Source organism: Protopterus annectens, chromosome 6.part1 (assembly GCF_019279795.1).
Source record: "Protopterus annectens isolate FY-2018-M chromosome 6.part1, PAN1.0, whole genome shotgun sequence".
NCBI classification, from domain to species: Eukaryota; Metazoa; Chordata; order Ceratodontiformes; family Protopteridae; genus Protopterus; species Protopterus annectens.
The window spans coordinates 382,186,302-382,201,992 of NC_056738.1; the positions used below are offsets into that span (position 1 = coordinate 382,186,302).

The 15,691-nt window shown below is 46.0% G+C and overlaps 1 protein-coding gene across 1 annotated transcript; it reads right to left on the reverse strand.

The window, feature by feature from the left end:
* Window positions 1-12,040: 12,040 nt before the first annotated feature.
* LOC122805335 (CCAAT/enhancer-binding protein beta-like) lies at window positions 12,041-13,203 on the reverse strand. Its single transcript, XM_044075422.1, is given in 1 exon segment — window positions 12,041-13,203. A coding segment is annotated over 1 exon segment (930 nt). The 5' UTR covers window positions 13,052-13,203; the 3' UTR covers window positions 12,041-12,121.
* Between the last annotated feature and the right edge of the window lie 2,488 nt (window positions 13,204-15,691).

Sequence of the window (15,691 nt, forward strand, 5' to 3'; positions counted from 1 at the left end):
CCTTGCGATCCAGGAACAGCCCTAAATTCCGTGTAAGAGACCAGCTAAAACGTCTCTTACACGGACTGGCGATGGACATGCTAAATACCTCACTTGCATCCGAAAGGTATGCAAATGAGGTATATTAGCGATCCACGAAGCAGAAACCAGTCCGTGTAGGAGACGTTTTAGCTGCAGAAATGTACTCAGTTGACAACTGAGTACATTTCTGCAAAATCTAGCGGGCGATGTCAGCTCCAAAAAGGTTGCATATGATTCAGGCAGCATGCCAATGGCCAAATATGTGGCCATTGGCAAGATAACCGATGCAAAAATATTGCAAATATGATTTTTTTTCGGCAATCGCCGATGTTTAAACAAGCGCAGCCCGTGCAAGCAGGCTGCGCTGTATAAACTCATAAAAGAAGGTTATAAACCCACAAATGTGGGTTTCATGCAATACATGGAATGACAATGCAGGGACCAGCAGACCAAAACCAACATGGCCACCGTGTATTGGTTGCTAAGGGGGGAAGCTGAGTCTAAGACATGTAACTAAGCATTAGTAGGCAATCTCATGTAAATGAGGGTTAGGATACTGAATCTCACAGTCACATACCAAATGAGCACAGTCTGAGTAGTGTAAGAGATGCAAAAGGGGGAGGAATAGAGTAGGAGATAGGTGACATCACAGGGGGGAATGGTAGAAAGAAATGCAGTTCATTGGAGGCCAGTGTAACATGACAGATGACAGGCACAGATCATGGAAAGAGGTGTGCCACTAGATAAGTCATGGAAAGTCAAGAAATGGAAGGTGTACACTGTTACCTACACCAAAGTTTCTTGCTGGCCGTGCATGTGCGATGTGCAGCGCAATGAAGCGAGTAAGGCAGTGTCTTGGCGTGTAAGGCAGTGTGAGCATGTGGGAGGCGTGTTGGGAGATGTTTAACACTGTTTTTGCGGGTGTGCGCGTGTAAGGCAGTCTGAGTATGTTGGATGCTGTTGGCAGATGTGTAGCGGTGTTTGCGGGTGTGCAGCGTTTAAACCCGAATAAGTAGATTCTTAACCGTGTAAGCATTGTGCGCGTGTAAGCCACTGTGGCGTGTTTCAGATAGTATGCAAGTTGCTCCCCCCTGAGGAAACAGAAAGGAAAAAGGAAGCAACAGAATTAATAGGAAGCTAGCAGGGATAACTGCTGAAGCTAGCAGGTGAAAATAATTAGAAGCAGGCAATTACACAGGCAGAATAGTAGCCCAGCCCAGCACTTAAAACTCTGCAAACAGTAGTGCAGGATGTTTCCATTAAGAGACACTGCAAGACAGGAGTAAGCTAATAGAAGTGAAAACTGAAAAAGCTGAACTCAGAGCAGAAATGTTAGGGGCTGCCATAGCTGCCATAATGAGACATAGGCGACTTGCTGAGGGTGGTGACAATGCAGATGGTGCCAGACAACCCACAGTGAGGAGACGGAGAAAAGTGTACAGGCCCAGGGTCACCTACCACGGGTTACATGAGCTGGAGATAGAGCACTATAGAGTGGACAGAGAGCTCCTGCAGCAGATTGTTGAGCTGTGCAGGCCACGCCTCACACACAGAACCAACAGAGGGGAACCCATCCCAGTGGAAACCAAGGTATGTGTTGGCCTAAGAATACTAGCAACAGGTACCTTCCAGAGACCAACTGGCGATATGATGGGGATATCACAGGCATCAGCCTCCAGGGTACTACATCAGTTCCTGGATGCCATGTCAGCACATGTCAGTGATCATGTATATTTCCCCAATGCCCGTGAGGTATTGGCCAGCAATATCGTCTCTTCCAGCAAATAGCGGAATACCCTGAGGTACTGGGTGCTATAGACTGCACGCTTTATACGCATCAAAGCACCAGCAGGTGAGCGGGGTAGGGCCTACATTAACCGCAAGGGCTTCCCCTCCATCAACTGCCAGGTCGTGTGTGATGCCCAGGGCATAATAATGAATGTGTGTGCTGGCTGCCCTGGGAGTTATCACGATTCCCACATCTGGCATTTGGCGCAGCTGTACCAGACATTTGCCAATGGGGACATCCCACTCGGACTACTAGTGGGGATGCAGGTTATGCACTGGGCCGTGGCTGATGACACCCATCAGAAATGCACACACACCTGAACAGGAATGCCATAATGAGGCACACGCACAAACACGTAATGTGATAGAGCATGTGTTTGGGCTGCTCAAGTCATGGTTCCGGTGTCTGGACACATCTGGTGGAGCCTTGCAGTACACACCAACTACATGTACCCAAATTGTCATGGTATGGCTATGCTACATAATATGATCTTGCGAAAACAGCTGCAGCAAGACCAGCATAGGGCGGGCCAAACAGCCCCACCATTGCCAAAGGCCATCACAGGCAGAGCGTGACTCGAAGGAGGAACAACCTGAGCCTGCCCCAGTAGGCAGAAGGAGGCGTGCCCAGTATGCCCTGGCCTTGGCAAAGAGGCAACGCATAGCACATACACTGGCACAGTAGGGACCCCGGGAATGATACCCTCTCTGACTCACTCATATAGTAACAGGGATGCCTAACATGACACAACCTGCTCTCAAGCATGTACAGGGAGTGTAGTATGTGCATCCGACAGAGGCAGCCCTGCAGCACCACCTGAGGCATGATTGCCATGTGTCAAGCAATGTAACATCATCTAGTATATGCAAACGTGAAGACCCTGCCTAACATCTCACCCTCACCAAGCATGATGCCACACTATGAAGACAAGAAGATCAAGTACAATAATCGGCTGAAGTAATGCAGTCAGTCAAAGGGGAGCCAATGTGTCACAGGCTGGGAAGATATGCGGAGTTTGACATGATGCACCACCTGCTAGGGGTGGCATGCACCTAGCATGCCATGCCCCATGGATACTGGCAAAGGCTGTCAGTACCCACAACATGCCCTGAATAGGTAAGTCGCAAAACACACACCCAACCTCATAGGTTCTACAAGGGATAGGAACCTAGATGTAATACTACCCCATGACAGATGTACAAACAGCAAGATGTGTGCAGTGTAAGCACACAGTAAGAAGAATGTAGATACCAGTCCTGTAATAGAGAACTGGGCAAGGCTCACAGCAGCACCCTAGCACTACCAGGTCACACCTCATACTGTGCTGTACAGCCGCAAAACATGGAACAAGCTACAAAAGGAGGGTGACTAGCAAGAAATGGCAAGGATAACCACACCCCATGTTGGTACCACAACAAGAAGCAGCATGGAATAGCCATGGTCAAATACCAAAGGCTAAAACTGCCTGCAGTAGATAGCCTGCTGCAGACCACTGTCCTAATACCAGGAACATCACCTGGCCTATGTCGGAATACATGAATATATCAAGTCCCCCAAACCACATTATATTGCCCGACTGAAAATACCCAGACATACACGGTAGCATCGTACTAGCACCAACACAGTAGGGAAAATTACCCAAATTCCATAAACCAAACTGCCCAGGAACAATGTACTACCCCACAAGAGGGGTAAGCATACTGGATGTGATAATCAGCAACATGTGTACTGGATGGCAAGATGAGAAGTGTACCCCTCACTGGTAAGACAAGACCATAGAGTAAGCACACTGGAAATACACACCCGACCCCAGTCCCTGGCCAGAATACCACAGTGAAAAACATGTGTAAAGTATAGGTTGCAGCCCTCAAAACCGATGTTGAATCCACAAAGGCCCTGTGCAAGTGCAGAACATGGGACACACCACAGAACATGTTATACAGGCATTCCATGAACACAGCCAGGAATGCTTGGAGTATGCAATCACAAATAACAACAACACACAATGCCATACACGCAGACATCTGGCATGCTGGGCTCCAGCCATTACCAAACCATGCAAGAGAATGAGGAAGATACCACATGATAGAGCAAACATAAAAAGGGAAGTAATCACTGACCAGTAGTATGGCAACAACATACATACAATTCACTAAGTCCAGCCACAACAAGTATAACCTATGAATCCAGAGGCAATGTGACGCCAGTACCAAGTACACAGACAACCACAACACCCCCGAATAAATACAAACATATGTGATAGATGCATCCATGTATCCAAAGCAGAGGTTGAGCTCCAACAAGCCAGTACTGTCAACACTAGTCAGGAGGAGAAGGTAACCACATACACCACGAACCCAGTCCCACATAGACCTACCACAACTGTAAACCAAACACATAAACACAGACAAATATTCCCAGAGGCCTCAATTACAAACACACCACACCAACAGACGCCTCCAAAGTAGATCACAAGCAACCACAACCTTCAAACATAGCACATGCAGCGAATGATACATAAAGCTGGTGTGCCAAACAGTCACAGGCCGAAGGAGAAACAAATGCCTGATACAGTCGTAATAGGTGTCTGTATAGGCAGAAACACAGCTGTCCCACTCACCAGACTGAACAAGGGAAAGGGTAGAGTAAGCTGCTTGTAGGTAGCCACAAAATGCCACGTAAAACAAGTACACAGGTCACCCCAAAGCAAGCAGGAATATGATGCACTCAATGTCCATGCTGGGGTGAATTACCTGAGATGTACCTCCCTGGTCAACAACAAATGAGACATGTATGGTCCCTCAGTATGTACCCCAGGGCGGGATGACACTGGCTGTGTGCAGCATCCAACCCTCACCAAGAATGATGCCACAGTACAAACACAGAATGCTCATGTTTAACAGCTGGCACAGTTACAGCTGTCAGTCCAAGAGGGTGTAATGTGTGTCCGCTTGAGATGTCAAGCATGACAAGCCATGCTGCTGTTACAGGGGTGGCTGTCAGCTGTTACCTGTGTGCGTCTGGATACTGGATAAGACCTTTGCCGCCTCCATAGAGCCGTATGTAGGCAAGGCCAAAAAGACTACCCACCACCCTAGAAAACATAAGTGGTAGGAAACATAAGGGTAATGCTGCCCAATGCCAGATGTGTAAACTGCAATATGCATGCCCCTGAGGCACTTCCCATTATGGAGAACATTGATGCCTGTCCAGTGACAGAAGCCTGCTGCAGGCCTAGTGATACCACACCAGCACTACTAGGTTATACCACATACCATGTGTTATGGATCCAACACCTGCACCAAGACATCAAAGGAGGGGGAGTATCCATATGCAGCACAGACACCCATATAGCCAGGTAACTGACAATGCACAAAGCAGCGGACACCACCCATGTGCACATCACTGTAGTCAAAACTGCTGTACAGTCTGTAGCATGCGACAGACCACACTCTCACACACAAGAACCCCACCCAGACATCCGAAGACACTGGACAGTATGGATGTCCCACCAAATGCCAGACAAGGTACACAAAGTACCACATAGGTGTCAAACCATTATGTATGCAAGGAGTCATCAGGGACCTAGGGACACAGGTCGACATTAATCTGTCATGTGACAGCCACAATGCCAATGTGGCTATGAAGACTGATACTGGACACCGTATCATGAAAGGATTCACACCAACATCAACAGGGGTCACTGTGCCGCTGTACTGTCCCATATCAGACCCATAATCTAGTACAATGACTCATATGGGATGTACCATACGTGACACCTGCAGCGGTTTGGAAGACCTCATAGTTACCCCACCAACAGGATAAAGGGTCTGAAATATATGTCATATGCTGCCTGGCTGTAGACACCCCAGCTGACTGCAGTCACACACTGCCTACACAGAGGCATTGTATGTCTGTTGTACCAGGCCATGTCCAACACAGGAGTAATGGACATGCTACACCACAGGAAATCAAAGCCATTGGAGCTGTGAGAGTCACAGATGTCAACCTCAACACATAATGAAATAAGATGTGCTGGAGGGACAGATACATAACCCATAGGCTCCCCACACCCAGAAACAGGATCCCAATCCATGGTAGGCAGAGCCCCTCACTGACACCCCTCAACAGGAATATTGCCAAGTGGATGGATGACCGTACATGTATACTGGGGGTCCCCACTGTGTCATGACCAGACAGAGGCACAGTGAAGAACCTCATAAATGGCCATAATTGAACATAGCAAGGGGTGGCGAAAGACACACACACACACTCTAGCTAGGCTTACCAATGGCCTAGGGTGTCTAGCCTACTATGAACCCATGAACCTATGAAGATACAACACGTACAGGACACTAAGGATAATCACAAGGCTTACCCAACTGATGGTAGGAACCATGTTGGGCATCCACAGATATGCTCCGAATCACAGATATTACAAACAATATACCAAACACACACACATATTGCTAACATACAACCTGTCAGGTGCAGTGCAAACACCCCCCCCCCCCGTGCAAAATACCTATCCCAGCAGATGGTCCCCTGCCATTGCAGATGCTGAGGTAACAGCCATCATCTGCAAAGCAGCACACACAGCAGCAAAGGTATGTGACGGTGTCCTGTGCTGAGGCCAACATGGACCCCGAGAGTAATGGAATGCAAAATCACACTACTGGCCAATATCAGCCTTACCACAGGGTATGTATCCAAGGAGCAGTGTACAACAACAGTGGTCCATCACAACAAAGGGGTTGCCTGAATGGATACTCCAAACTAACACCCCAGGATCCTGACAAGCTTGTTCTGCACAGCTATGGAAAGGATCAGTATGTACCGCAGACAGAAGGCTAATGTGGACCTACTGATACCGGACCCGACACACTGTGGCTGTTGTAACTGCAAAACCGGCCCCTAAACATGTCTGACCCATTTGAAGCAGTCATTAAGGTCAGTGATGAGGGCTATGTGGTCCACACAGCATAGCTGGACCGTGCACATGCTTCTAGACCATACCGTACGTGTTCAGTATGGATATGTTCACCAGCTTAAATATACACCCCTATGTCAGTAGAGGGGTTGCAAAGCAGACCAAGGACAGAACTGACATGGTCAGACATGCTGCATCCATACCAGACTACAAAGCGGATATGAATGGCATCCCACAAGGCCTGGTCTTGCCCCCCCCCCCTTCTGTATACATGTCCCATAGGTATAGGCCAACATGGAAGGACTGTGACTGAGCATGTATGCAGAGGAGTACAAACAGCCCACCGTATCCGACCCCCAGCTGACACAAGAAACCCACAAAAGGGCCACCCACAAACAAACAACTGTAGCCATAGCCAAGTCAGCAAGCTAATCGCAGAAATGTGTATAGACAACCACTGTGGATATACAGTAAGTGCCCACAAAATACCACACAGGTGTTAACCCATGAGGCACCTAACATGTAATGTGAGACCTGGGTACAAAAGGTGATAAATAACCTGCACTGGACAAACATGTGTCTGTAGTGTTCACAGAAACATGTACCATATACCTACCCAAACATGAAGGCTGGCAGATGTAGATAGGAAATCACTCTGGCTCTGCAGCCATCCTCCATCAGCATCACAACTGACTACAATAGCCCTTGTGGGATATACCACAGCAGACACCTCCAACAACTGTAAAGTCCACAACAGTACCCCACCAGGGGTAGCAAAGAGCCTGAACAGATGCCATGTGTTGCCTGAGTAAACAAACTGCAGCCCCACACACTGCCATCCTTCCGGCTACAGGAAAGCTGTGCCTGATGTATGATGCCATGTCCAACCTGGAATGAATGAACATGTTGCACCTTGTACAATCTGAATGGCAGTGAGCTATGCACATGAGAGACCTGAACCCCAGCACTGACATACATAGGACAAGCTGTACAGAATGATCCATAACACAGAAGGCACCCCCACACTGCAGTAAACTCCTGGTACAGGTCAGCCAGAGTGCCACATATTGACACCCCTCAAGAGGCATCCTGATGAGTGTATGGGAGATGGTAGGCTACCCTGGGTATCACTGTTATGTCAGAGGTAGACAGAGGCACAGTATACCAACCATGACATATGTAATGGCAAACTCCAGTTACAATGTGTGTCGAAGGACAAACACACCCTCTGACTACCATCAGCAATGGCCTATAGAACATCGCTAGTGTTTGCCAATGTCCACCCATGTTGTGGAATACACTAGCAATGTTGGACGAGCCTGGTCTAGGTAGTCCATATCTGAACATATTGCAACATGGTCATATGTGCACAACTGGCCCCTACACAGTCTGTCATGCTCACTATGAAGATGTCAAGCAGTGATAGGACTAAAGCCCAGGATACTGTCCACTACAGTGAAATACCGAACCAGTACACTATACGGTACTACAGTGTTAGGTCATTATGAAAGTATGTTGAGACCAGTCCCCAGATTGGCTGTGTGGTGGCATCCCACACATGTGTTGTACGTTCCTGGCCAAGGGTGATGGCTGACTGCATACATGTGGCAGCTGTGACAATGAATCTTAAAAATTCTTATGATTTATTAGAAGACTTAAAGCAAGATCTGGTAACTGACAAAATTAATGTTAATACATTACTTGTCACAATGGACATAAAGAGTCTTTTTACGAGCATCCCAAATGAGTATGGGCTGGATGCTATTAGGTTTCATCTAATTGAACAAAGAACTATAGATAGCAATGAGATTATGAACATTTGCTGTCTTCTAGATTTGGTTCTAAACAACAATGTTTTTTTGTTCAATGATATGACATATGCGCAAACATGGGGAGTAGCCATGGGCACTCCCTGTGCGAACGCATATGCCAATCTGGTTGTCCACAGGTGGGAGAAGGAGAATGTTTTTAGTGATCCTAGATTTAATAAAATTGTCATCTACAGGCGTTTTGTAGATGACGTCATTATATTATGGAATGGTAGTGCGGAAGAGCTGGAAGAGTTTGTAGGCTATATGAATAGCACAACATCTTTTCTTACATTCACTTATGAATATTCTTTAGTTAGGGCCAACTTCCTAGATATTTCCATAATAAAAAATGGCAGTAATTGCCTTGTTACCACCTTATATCGCAAGCCCTGTTGGAGAAACAGTATCCTTCACTATGACAGTATGCATCCGCGGCATATCTTCCGCAACATCATAAAAGGACAGATTAATAGGATACTAAGAATATGCACAGACAGAAAGGATGCCCTGTGCTTGATTGAGCAACAGAAGGATTTTTTCATGGATAGAGGATATCCTATGAATTTGATTAATGAAGTAATAGATTCTGCTTTAAGTAAGACCACCTCTGGTAATCTAAGAGGGAAAGTAAAATATGATTTTGAGAGAAATGGCAAAATTAAATATGATATCAAATACACTAGTGATGTTGAACAACTTATTAAAATTATAAAAGGGAATTGGAAAATTCTATTATCTGAGCCATATCTTCATACATTGTTAGGCAACAAGCCTAGTTTCAGATTCAGTAACTGTATGAATTTAAAGAGGCTTTTATGTAAAGACAAATATGAGGTGAAACAAACTGATATTCGAACTCAGATAAAAACGGGCACATATGCATGTGGCAGATGTTCTATATGTGCATTTATAAATAGGGAACAGGATCTTAGGGTCCCGGGTACTAATATAAATTTTAGAGCCACTTTCTATGCAACTTGCAATACTCAAAATGTCATTTACTACGCAAAATGTGACCAATGTGACAGCTACTATGTAGGCATGACTTCCAGAAGGCTCAGAGATCGGGTCTACAATCATGTCTACAATATTAGAAAGGGCAACTTAACTAGTGCACTAGCCATACATTGTAATGAGAATCCTGGACATAGGTTTAGTTTCCAGGTATTACAAGTTATTAATCAGAACAGGAGAGAGGGAGATCATATTGGCACCATAGAAATGTTCGAGCTTAAATGGATTTTAAGGTTAAAGGCGCATGTACCCCCAGGGCTTAACACTGCCATTAATATACGTCCTGCTTTATTAGGGTCGCTTTAAGATCTTATAGTATTTTAATGACCCAATAATAGATATAATATTACTTTTTATTTGCAGCATATTTGGATCTACAGTAATATTTTAGTTTGTAGCATAATTGGACGTACAGTTACATCTTGGCCATGTAAATATTTCAATGAATGTCCTTTGACAATGCATGCCTGGTAAATCAGTTTCTTATTAATTTTATATAAGAGACACTGGAGTTTTGAGTTTTGTTTTGATTTTCCTCTGATAATAGGACTAGGTCTTTCTATATACCTGAAACAGCACTGATATACTTTGATTTATTTTGACAACAAGTTTAGGTTGTTTTATTTAAATCACTATGAATAGCTGATGATATTTTTATAGCAAGCACTACACTAAGAGGTGACTGAGATATGACTATTACAGCCCATAATATATCATAATTACATCGGGCTTTAAAACTGCTCATTTTTCATCGATCTAATTGTATAAAGCGAAGTTGAGACAACCGTCAGTTATCCTGATTTATATTTGACAACATGTTTAGGTTGTCTCATTTAGAGCAGCGCAATGTGCATCATTCAGAAGATGTAACTTCACCTATCCCTGACAGTAAATCTAGGCTGTTTTATTTAAAATAACACAATGTGCATTAATTAGCCTATGCAGCTTCAAATAATCTATATCTGACACGCCACATTATATGGTTAAGAACTATTGTAGAGATGGATGTCATCGGCTTTACAAATCATGAAGCTTTACTACTGTGTATTTAGAACTGTTTTTAAAAATGTGAAAAATGTTTATTATACTTGTAACCTAGTGCTTAACTTGCTCACTGAGATGATATAGAAAATGGGTGTTTCCACTTTAGCAATTATGTTTTAATTAATTGAGAAATTGACAATTGTTTTTTAACTGATGATGGCTTTACTATATAAAGGGATTCATTTTTTGTACAAGTTGTAACCTGATGAAGCGCATATTAATGCGTGAAAGCGCTCGTTTGTTTTAAAATAAAATCTAATCTCTTTTTCATCGTGGTGGTTCCTGGCAGTATTTTCTTTAGTCATTATGAAAGTATGTTGAGACCAGTCCCCAGATTGGCTGTGTGGTGGCATCCCACACATGTGTTGTACGTTCCTGGCCAAGGGTGATGGCTGACTGCATACATGTGGCAGCTGTGACAATGACACATGACTCACATAAACCACGACTGGACCATAGAGGCGATTCACAGGTTACCTTTGCACATGCCACCCTAGTAGTGTGATTGCCATGGTGAGTACCAACACATAGGGCCAATGGGGAACAACATACTAAAGGTGTGTATGTGTGGGTGGGCTGCCACTGTTTCATAGCACTGACATATATGACTGCACACGTGGGTAAATGCCAGGTAAGACGTGTGCAATGTGTCACAGGCAGCGTGCATGCGTGCAGGACAGACAGTGACGTTCTGTCATGTGTAAGGTTGACATACATATGGTACGCTATGCAGATGTCACTAGCAGTCTACAGAAGCACTGTAACTCTGCATTGCAGGTGTAAGCAGTGTTCCAGGGGACCCCAAGCGAACATGCATGCAAACAAAGCTACAGTACACAGGGCTGGAAGTACTGCATTATACAACAAAGAAGGGGTAACAATAACAGTAAGTAACAATGCAAATATGTAGGCACTATCAACATGTACCCAGGAATACGCAGCACAGATGCCCATGGTAGAACCGATATTATGAAACAGTAACATTCTACCATAAATACGTACGTACAATCATTTTCATAATTTCTTTTTAAATGCTTTGAATTTTTTTCAGCAAAAGGCAGATTCCCAAAATATACAAATGCTTTCTTATAGAAATACTTTATAATATAAAATGACATATTTGTATCTTTAAAAGATTACACCTGCCATGACTGACACAAGTTACAAGAGATTGCATCATGTTGTATCATTATCGTTTTCAGCCATGTTTTCAATATTCCAACACGTTTTTTTTTCTTAAATAACACTAGTATTCAAAGAATATATTTACTCCATTGTTTAAAAAAATAATGAACAGTAAATGGCATTAAACCATAGTCCAAGCGTCCATGTAGGTCCAGGTGCAGCTGGCTGCTTGTGACCCATGATGTGATGTGGGTCTCGCCTTAAAGCGCCTCCGTGACTGAGCTGCTATGGGCCCCTGAAGTAGCCCGTGCCGGCGGGAAAGCCACAAGAGGAGCAGCTCGAGCAGCCATTGTTGTCTGTCTCACACAGATCGTCTATTGCTGTCTATTAGCAGTGGGCTGAAGCCGCCAATAAAGGTTCGGGTATTTGTTTAAATAAGTTCCTGAGGGTCGACAGTTCGCAGGTGAGCTGTTCGACCTTCTTTTGCAATCTCTCGTTCTCAGCTGTCAGTTCCAGAACTTTGTGCTGCGTCTCTATGTTGCGCAGCTTGGCCTTGTCACGGCTCTTCCTCACCACGATATTATTGCGTTCTCGCCGAATCCTGTACTCATCACTGTGTTTGTCTACCGACTTCTTGTTCTTAGTGGACTTAGAGGCGCCAGGGGACTCCTCTTTGCTACACTCCGAAGGTGTTGGTGTACTGGGGGGACTGGAAGATGACGTTGACAAGTTGCCATTGCTGCCACCAGTAATTGACTGGTATGGCTGGAAAAGTCTAGGGCTGCCGAACGTGGAATGGCTCGTCATCCCGCTCTCGCCCTTGTGGGCTTCTTCTCATTTTACTGCCTTATAACTGTCCAGCTGCTCGAACACCGGCTCTGCTTTAGTTTCTATAACGTGCGCCGGTAAGCTGTTTACGTTGCCGGACCGACTGCTACCCGAACTTCCAGAAGATAAGGCGTGCTGCCGAGCTAGTAAATGATAACTCTGGTAGTCCTGGAATGCTCTTCTGTCTTTACGATCGTCTTCAAACAAATCTGCGATAAAATCGTTGCCCGGTGACTCAAAGTTGCCCCCTGGCGCTGGCTGCTGATGATGCGGCAACAACGGGTTTAAATATGGACTAAAGTCAATAGCTCTCTCGTTATCCCCAATGGCCAGCTCTGTCATCGAATGTCCCCTGTAGTCTGGCTTTATCCGAAAACAGTCTTTATCGAACGGGTAGTTGTCCCCCTCGTAGAAGTTTGTTAGGTCCATGGAATTACAAGCGTGTTGAATAGTGCCACATGCTGGATCCCGACTTTGCATGCGTTTCATCAAAAAGGTGGTGACAGACTTTTTTACACAATATTCTGCAGGCAAATGTCTGCTAAAAGGTTTCAGTAAGTTGTTTGCTAGCTTACTAATAATTCCCAAATAAGTATCTCCTGCGTCTAGCCAAAACTTTATACGAAAAGGAACTTAAGCCTCCAAAGTCACTCAGAACAGTGGCCTGGGGAACAACATACTAAAGGTGTGTATGTGTGGGTGGGCTGCCACTGTTTCATAGCACTGACATATATGACTGCACACGTGGGTAAATGCCAGGTAAGACGTGTGCAATGTGTCACAGGCAACGTACATGCGTACAGGACAGACAGTGACGTTCTGTCATGTGTAAGGTTGACATACATATGGTACGCTATGCAGATGTCACTAGCAGTCTACAGAAGCACTGTAACTCTGCATTGCAGGTGTAAGCAGTGTTCCAGGGGACCCCAAGCGAACATGCATGCAAACAAAGCTACAGTACACAGGGCTGGAAGTACTGCATTATACAACAAAGAAGGGGTAACAATAACAGTAAGTAACAATGCAAATATGTAGGCACTATCAACATGTACCCAGGAATACGCAGCACAGATGCCCATGGTAGAACCGATATTATGTCATACTTATTTGTGATCTGGACTACATTGGTACTGCACACATATCGAGATGCGGACATCCACATGGCATAGTCGTTGTGGGCATCTTGACACCATTACTGTACATGTCCACCATTGCATATCACTACTTGCGTTAGCTTTCCCCTATGCTACCCATGTATGTGGCTATCTGTTGACAACCTTACCACCGGCATGCAATTATGTGCAGCTGTTATACTTTGGTATGTACTATGGGTGCAGATAACAATTCAGGACATTCATACAGTTACTACAGCAGGCATGCTGGGGTACACACACAGTCATAGCAGCACACTGTACTGTTACCAACATGATACTACTAATACACGTCTATGTAGTCACCCTGTGCATCAGCAACGTGTTTACCTGTTCCCGCAATGATGTTGGAGATTGCAGGAGGTGGCACAGTGTCATCATATGCACAGGGTGTGGATTAGGTATGCCTGAGTCAGCCACTGATACCACCAATTGACATGTGTGTGTATGTGTGTTGGTGAGGGGCAGCAGTACAGGGTGGGGCAGTGTTGGTGCAGTGTGTGCGTGTATTTGGTTGCCCTAAGTGTTAACATTTTGCATGTGTGTATGCACGCACACAGTTCCACCTCATGGCTGCCATATACAGGGGTTTGTGGAGAGCCACAGACTGCACCTGGCAGGCCATACAGATCAGTGTCTGTGTGCACGGACACGGTACCTGTGCCTGGCAGGGGTGCTATGGACCATATCCAGTACAAAGCCGGACTGGGTACTGTCATCAGAAGCGGGGGGGTGTTGACTGGACACATGTCCTCGTTGGGACTGTCCAGAGCCACGTGCACGGGGTCTCCTGGGGTGTTCCGATGACAGCACAGACCCAGCATTGCTGGGGCTGCTGCTGGCACTATGAGGGTGTGCGCGAGCCTGTTGTCATCTGCGCCGACTGCCAGCTGCTGCCGCTGCTGGCATACGGCCATGTCGACGACGCAGACGCCCACCATTGCCCTGGCTCATGGACATCTGGTTGTGGAACTGCTGTAATATGTCCCCACAATGTCTGTCTATGACATCGGTGAAGTTACGGATAGCATCCGCAATGTCACGCATACTGTCTGTCATGGCTGTGCGACATGCTCTGAGCTCCCTCAGACCCTGTCTGGTGTACCTTTCCATACGTGACTTAGCCTGCATGACAGTCCAAAACATAGCTGAGGTTGACAGACCTCTTTGGGCACGTCGGCCAGAGGCAGTACGCCCACGGATGCTTCCACGAGAACCCATGGGCAACTGTCTGTGTGGTACCATCGGAGGACCCTGCCCATGGCTGCTGTGTGGGGACGCATGTGCCACAGGTACCACATTACCCTGGTCTATGCCCGCTGTATCCTGTCCATCACCTAGGGACAATGGTGACAAAGGATGTACAGGCAGGATGACTGTGCGCAATGATGGGGTTGACAGCTGTGTACTGTCAATTGGCTGACCAATGGCAGACCCTGACACACCTTCCTGTACCATTACACATATATCATCATTACCAGTAGCCGTGGCACAGGATTCAGGTTCCCTGCTGCAGGTCACCAGAGCAGCCCCAGAACCTGTGGGATGAAGACAGGAAACACAGTTTACAGTCTCCAGACATTGTTACCAGTGATGCACACGTGGACACATGCACACGTGGACACATGCACACGTGGACACATGCACACATGCACAGGCACACATGCACACGGGGCACATGCACACGTGGACACATGCACACGTGGACACATGCACACATGGACACATGCACACATGCACACGTGGACACATGCACACATGCACACATGCACACATGGTCACGTGTACACATGCACTCATGCACACATGCACACGTGGACACAGGCACACATGCACATATGCACATGCACACATGCACGTGGACACAGGCACACATGCACACATGCACACGTGGACACAGGCACACATGCACAGGTGCACACGTGGACACAGGCACACCTGCACACATGCACACATGGGCACAGACACATCTGCA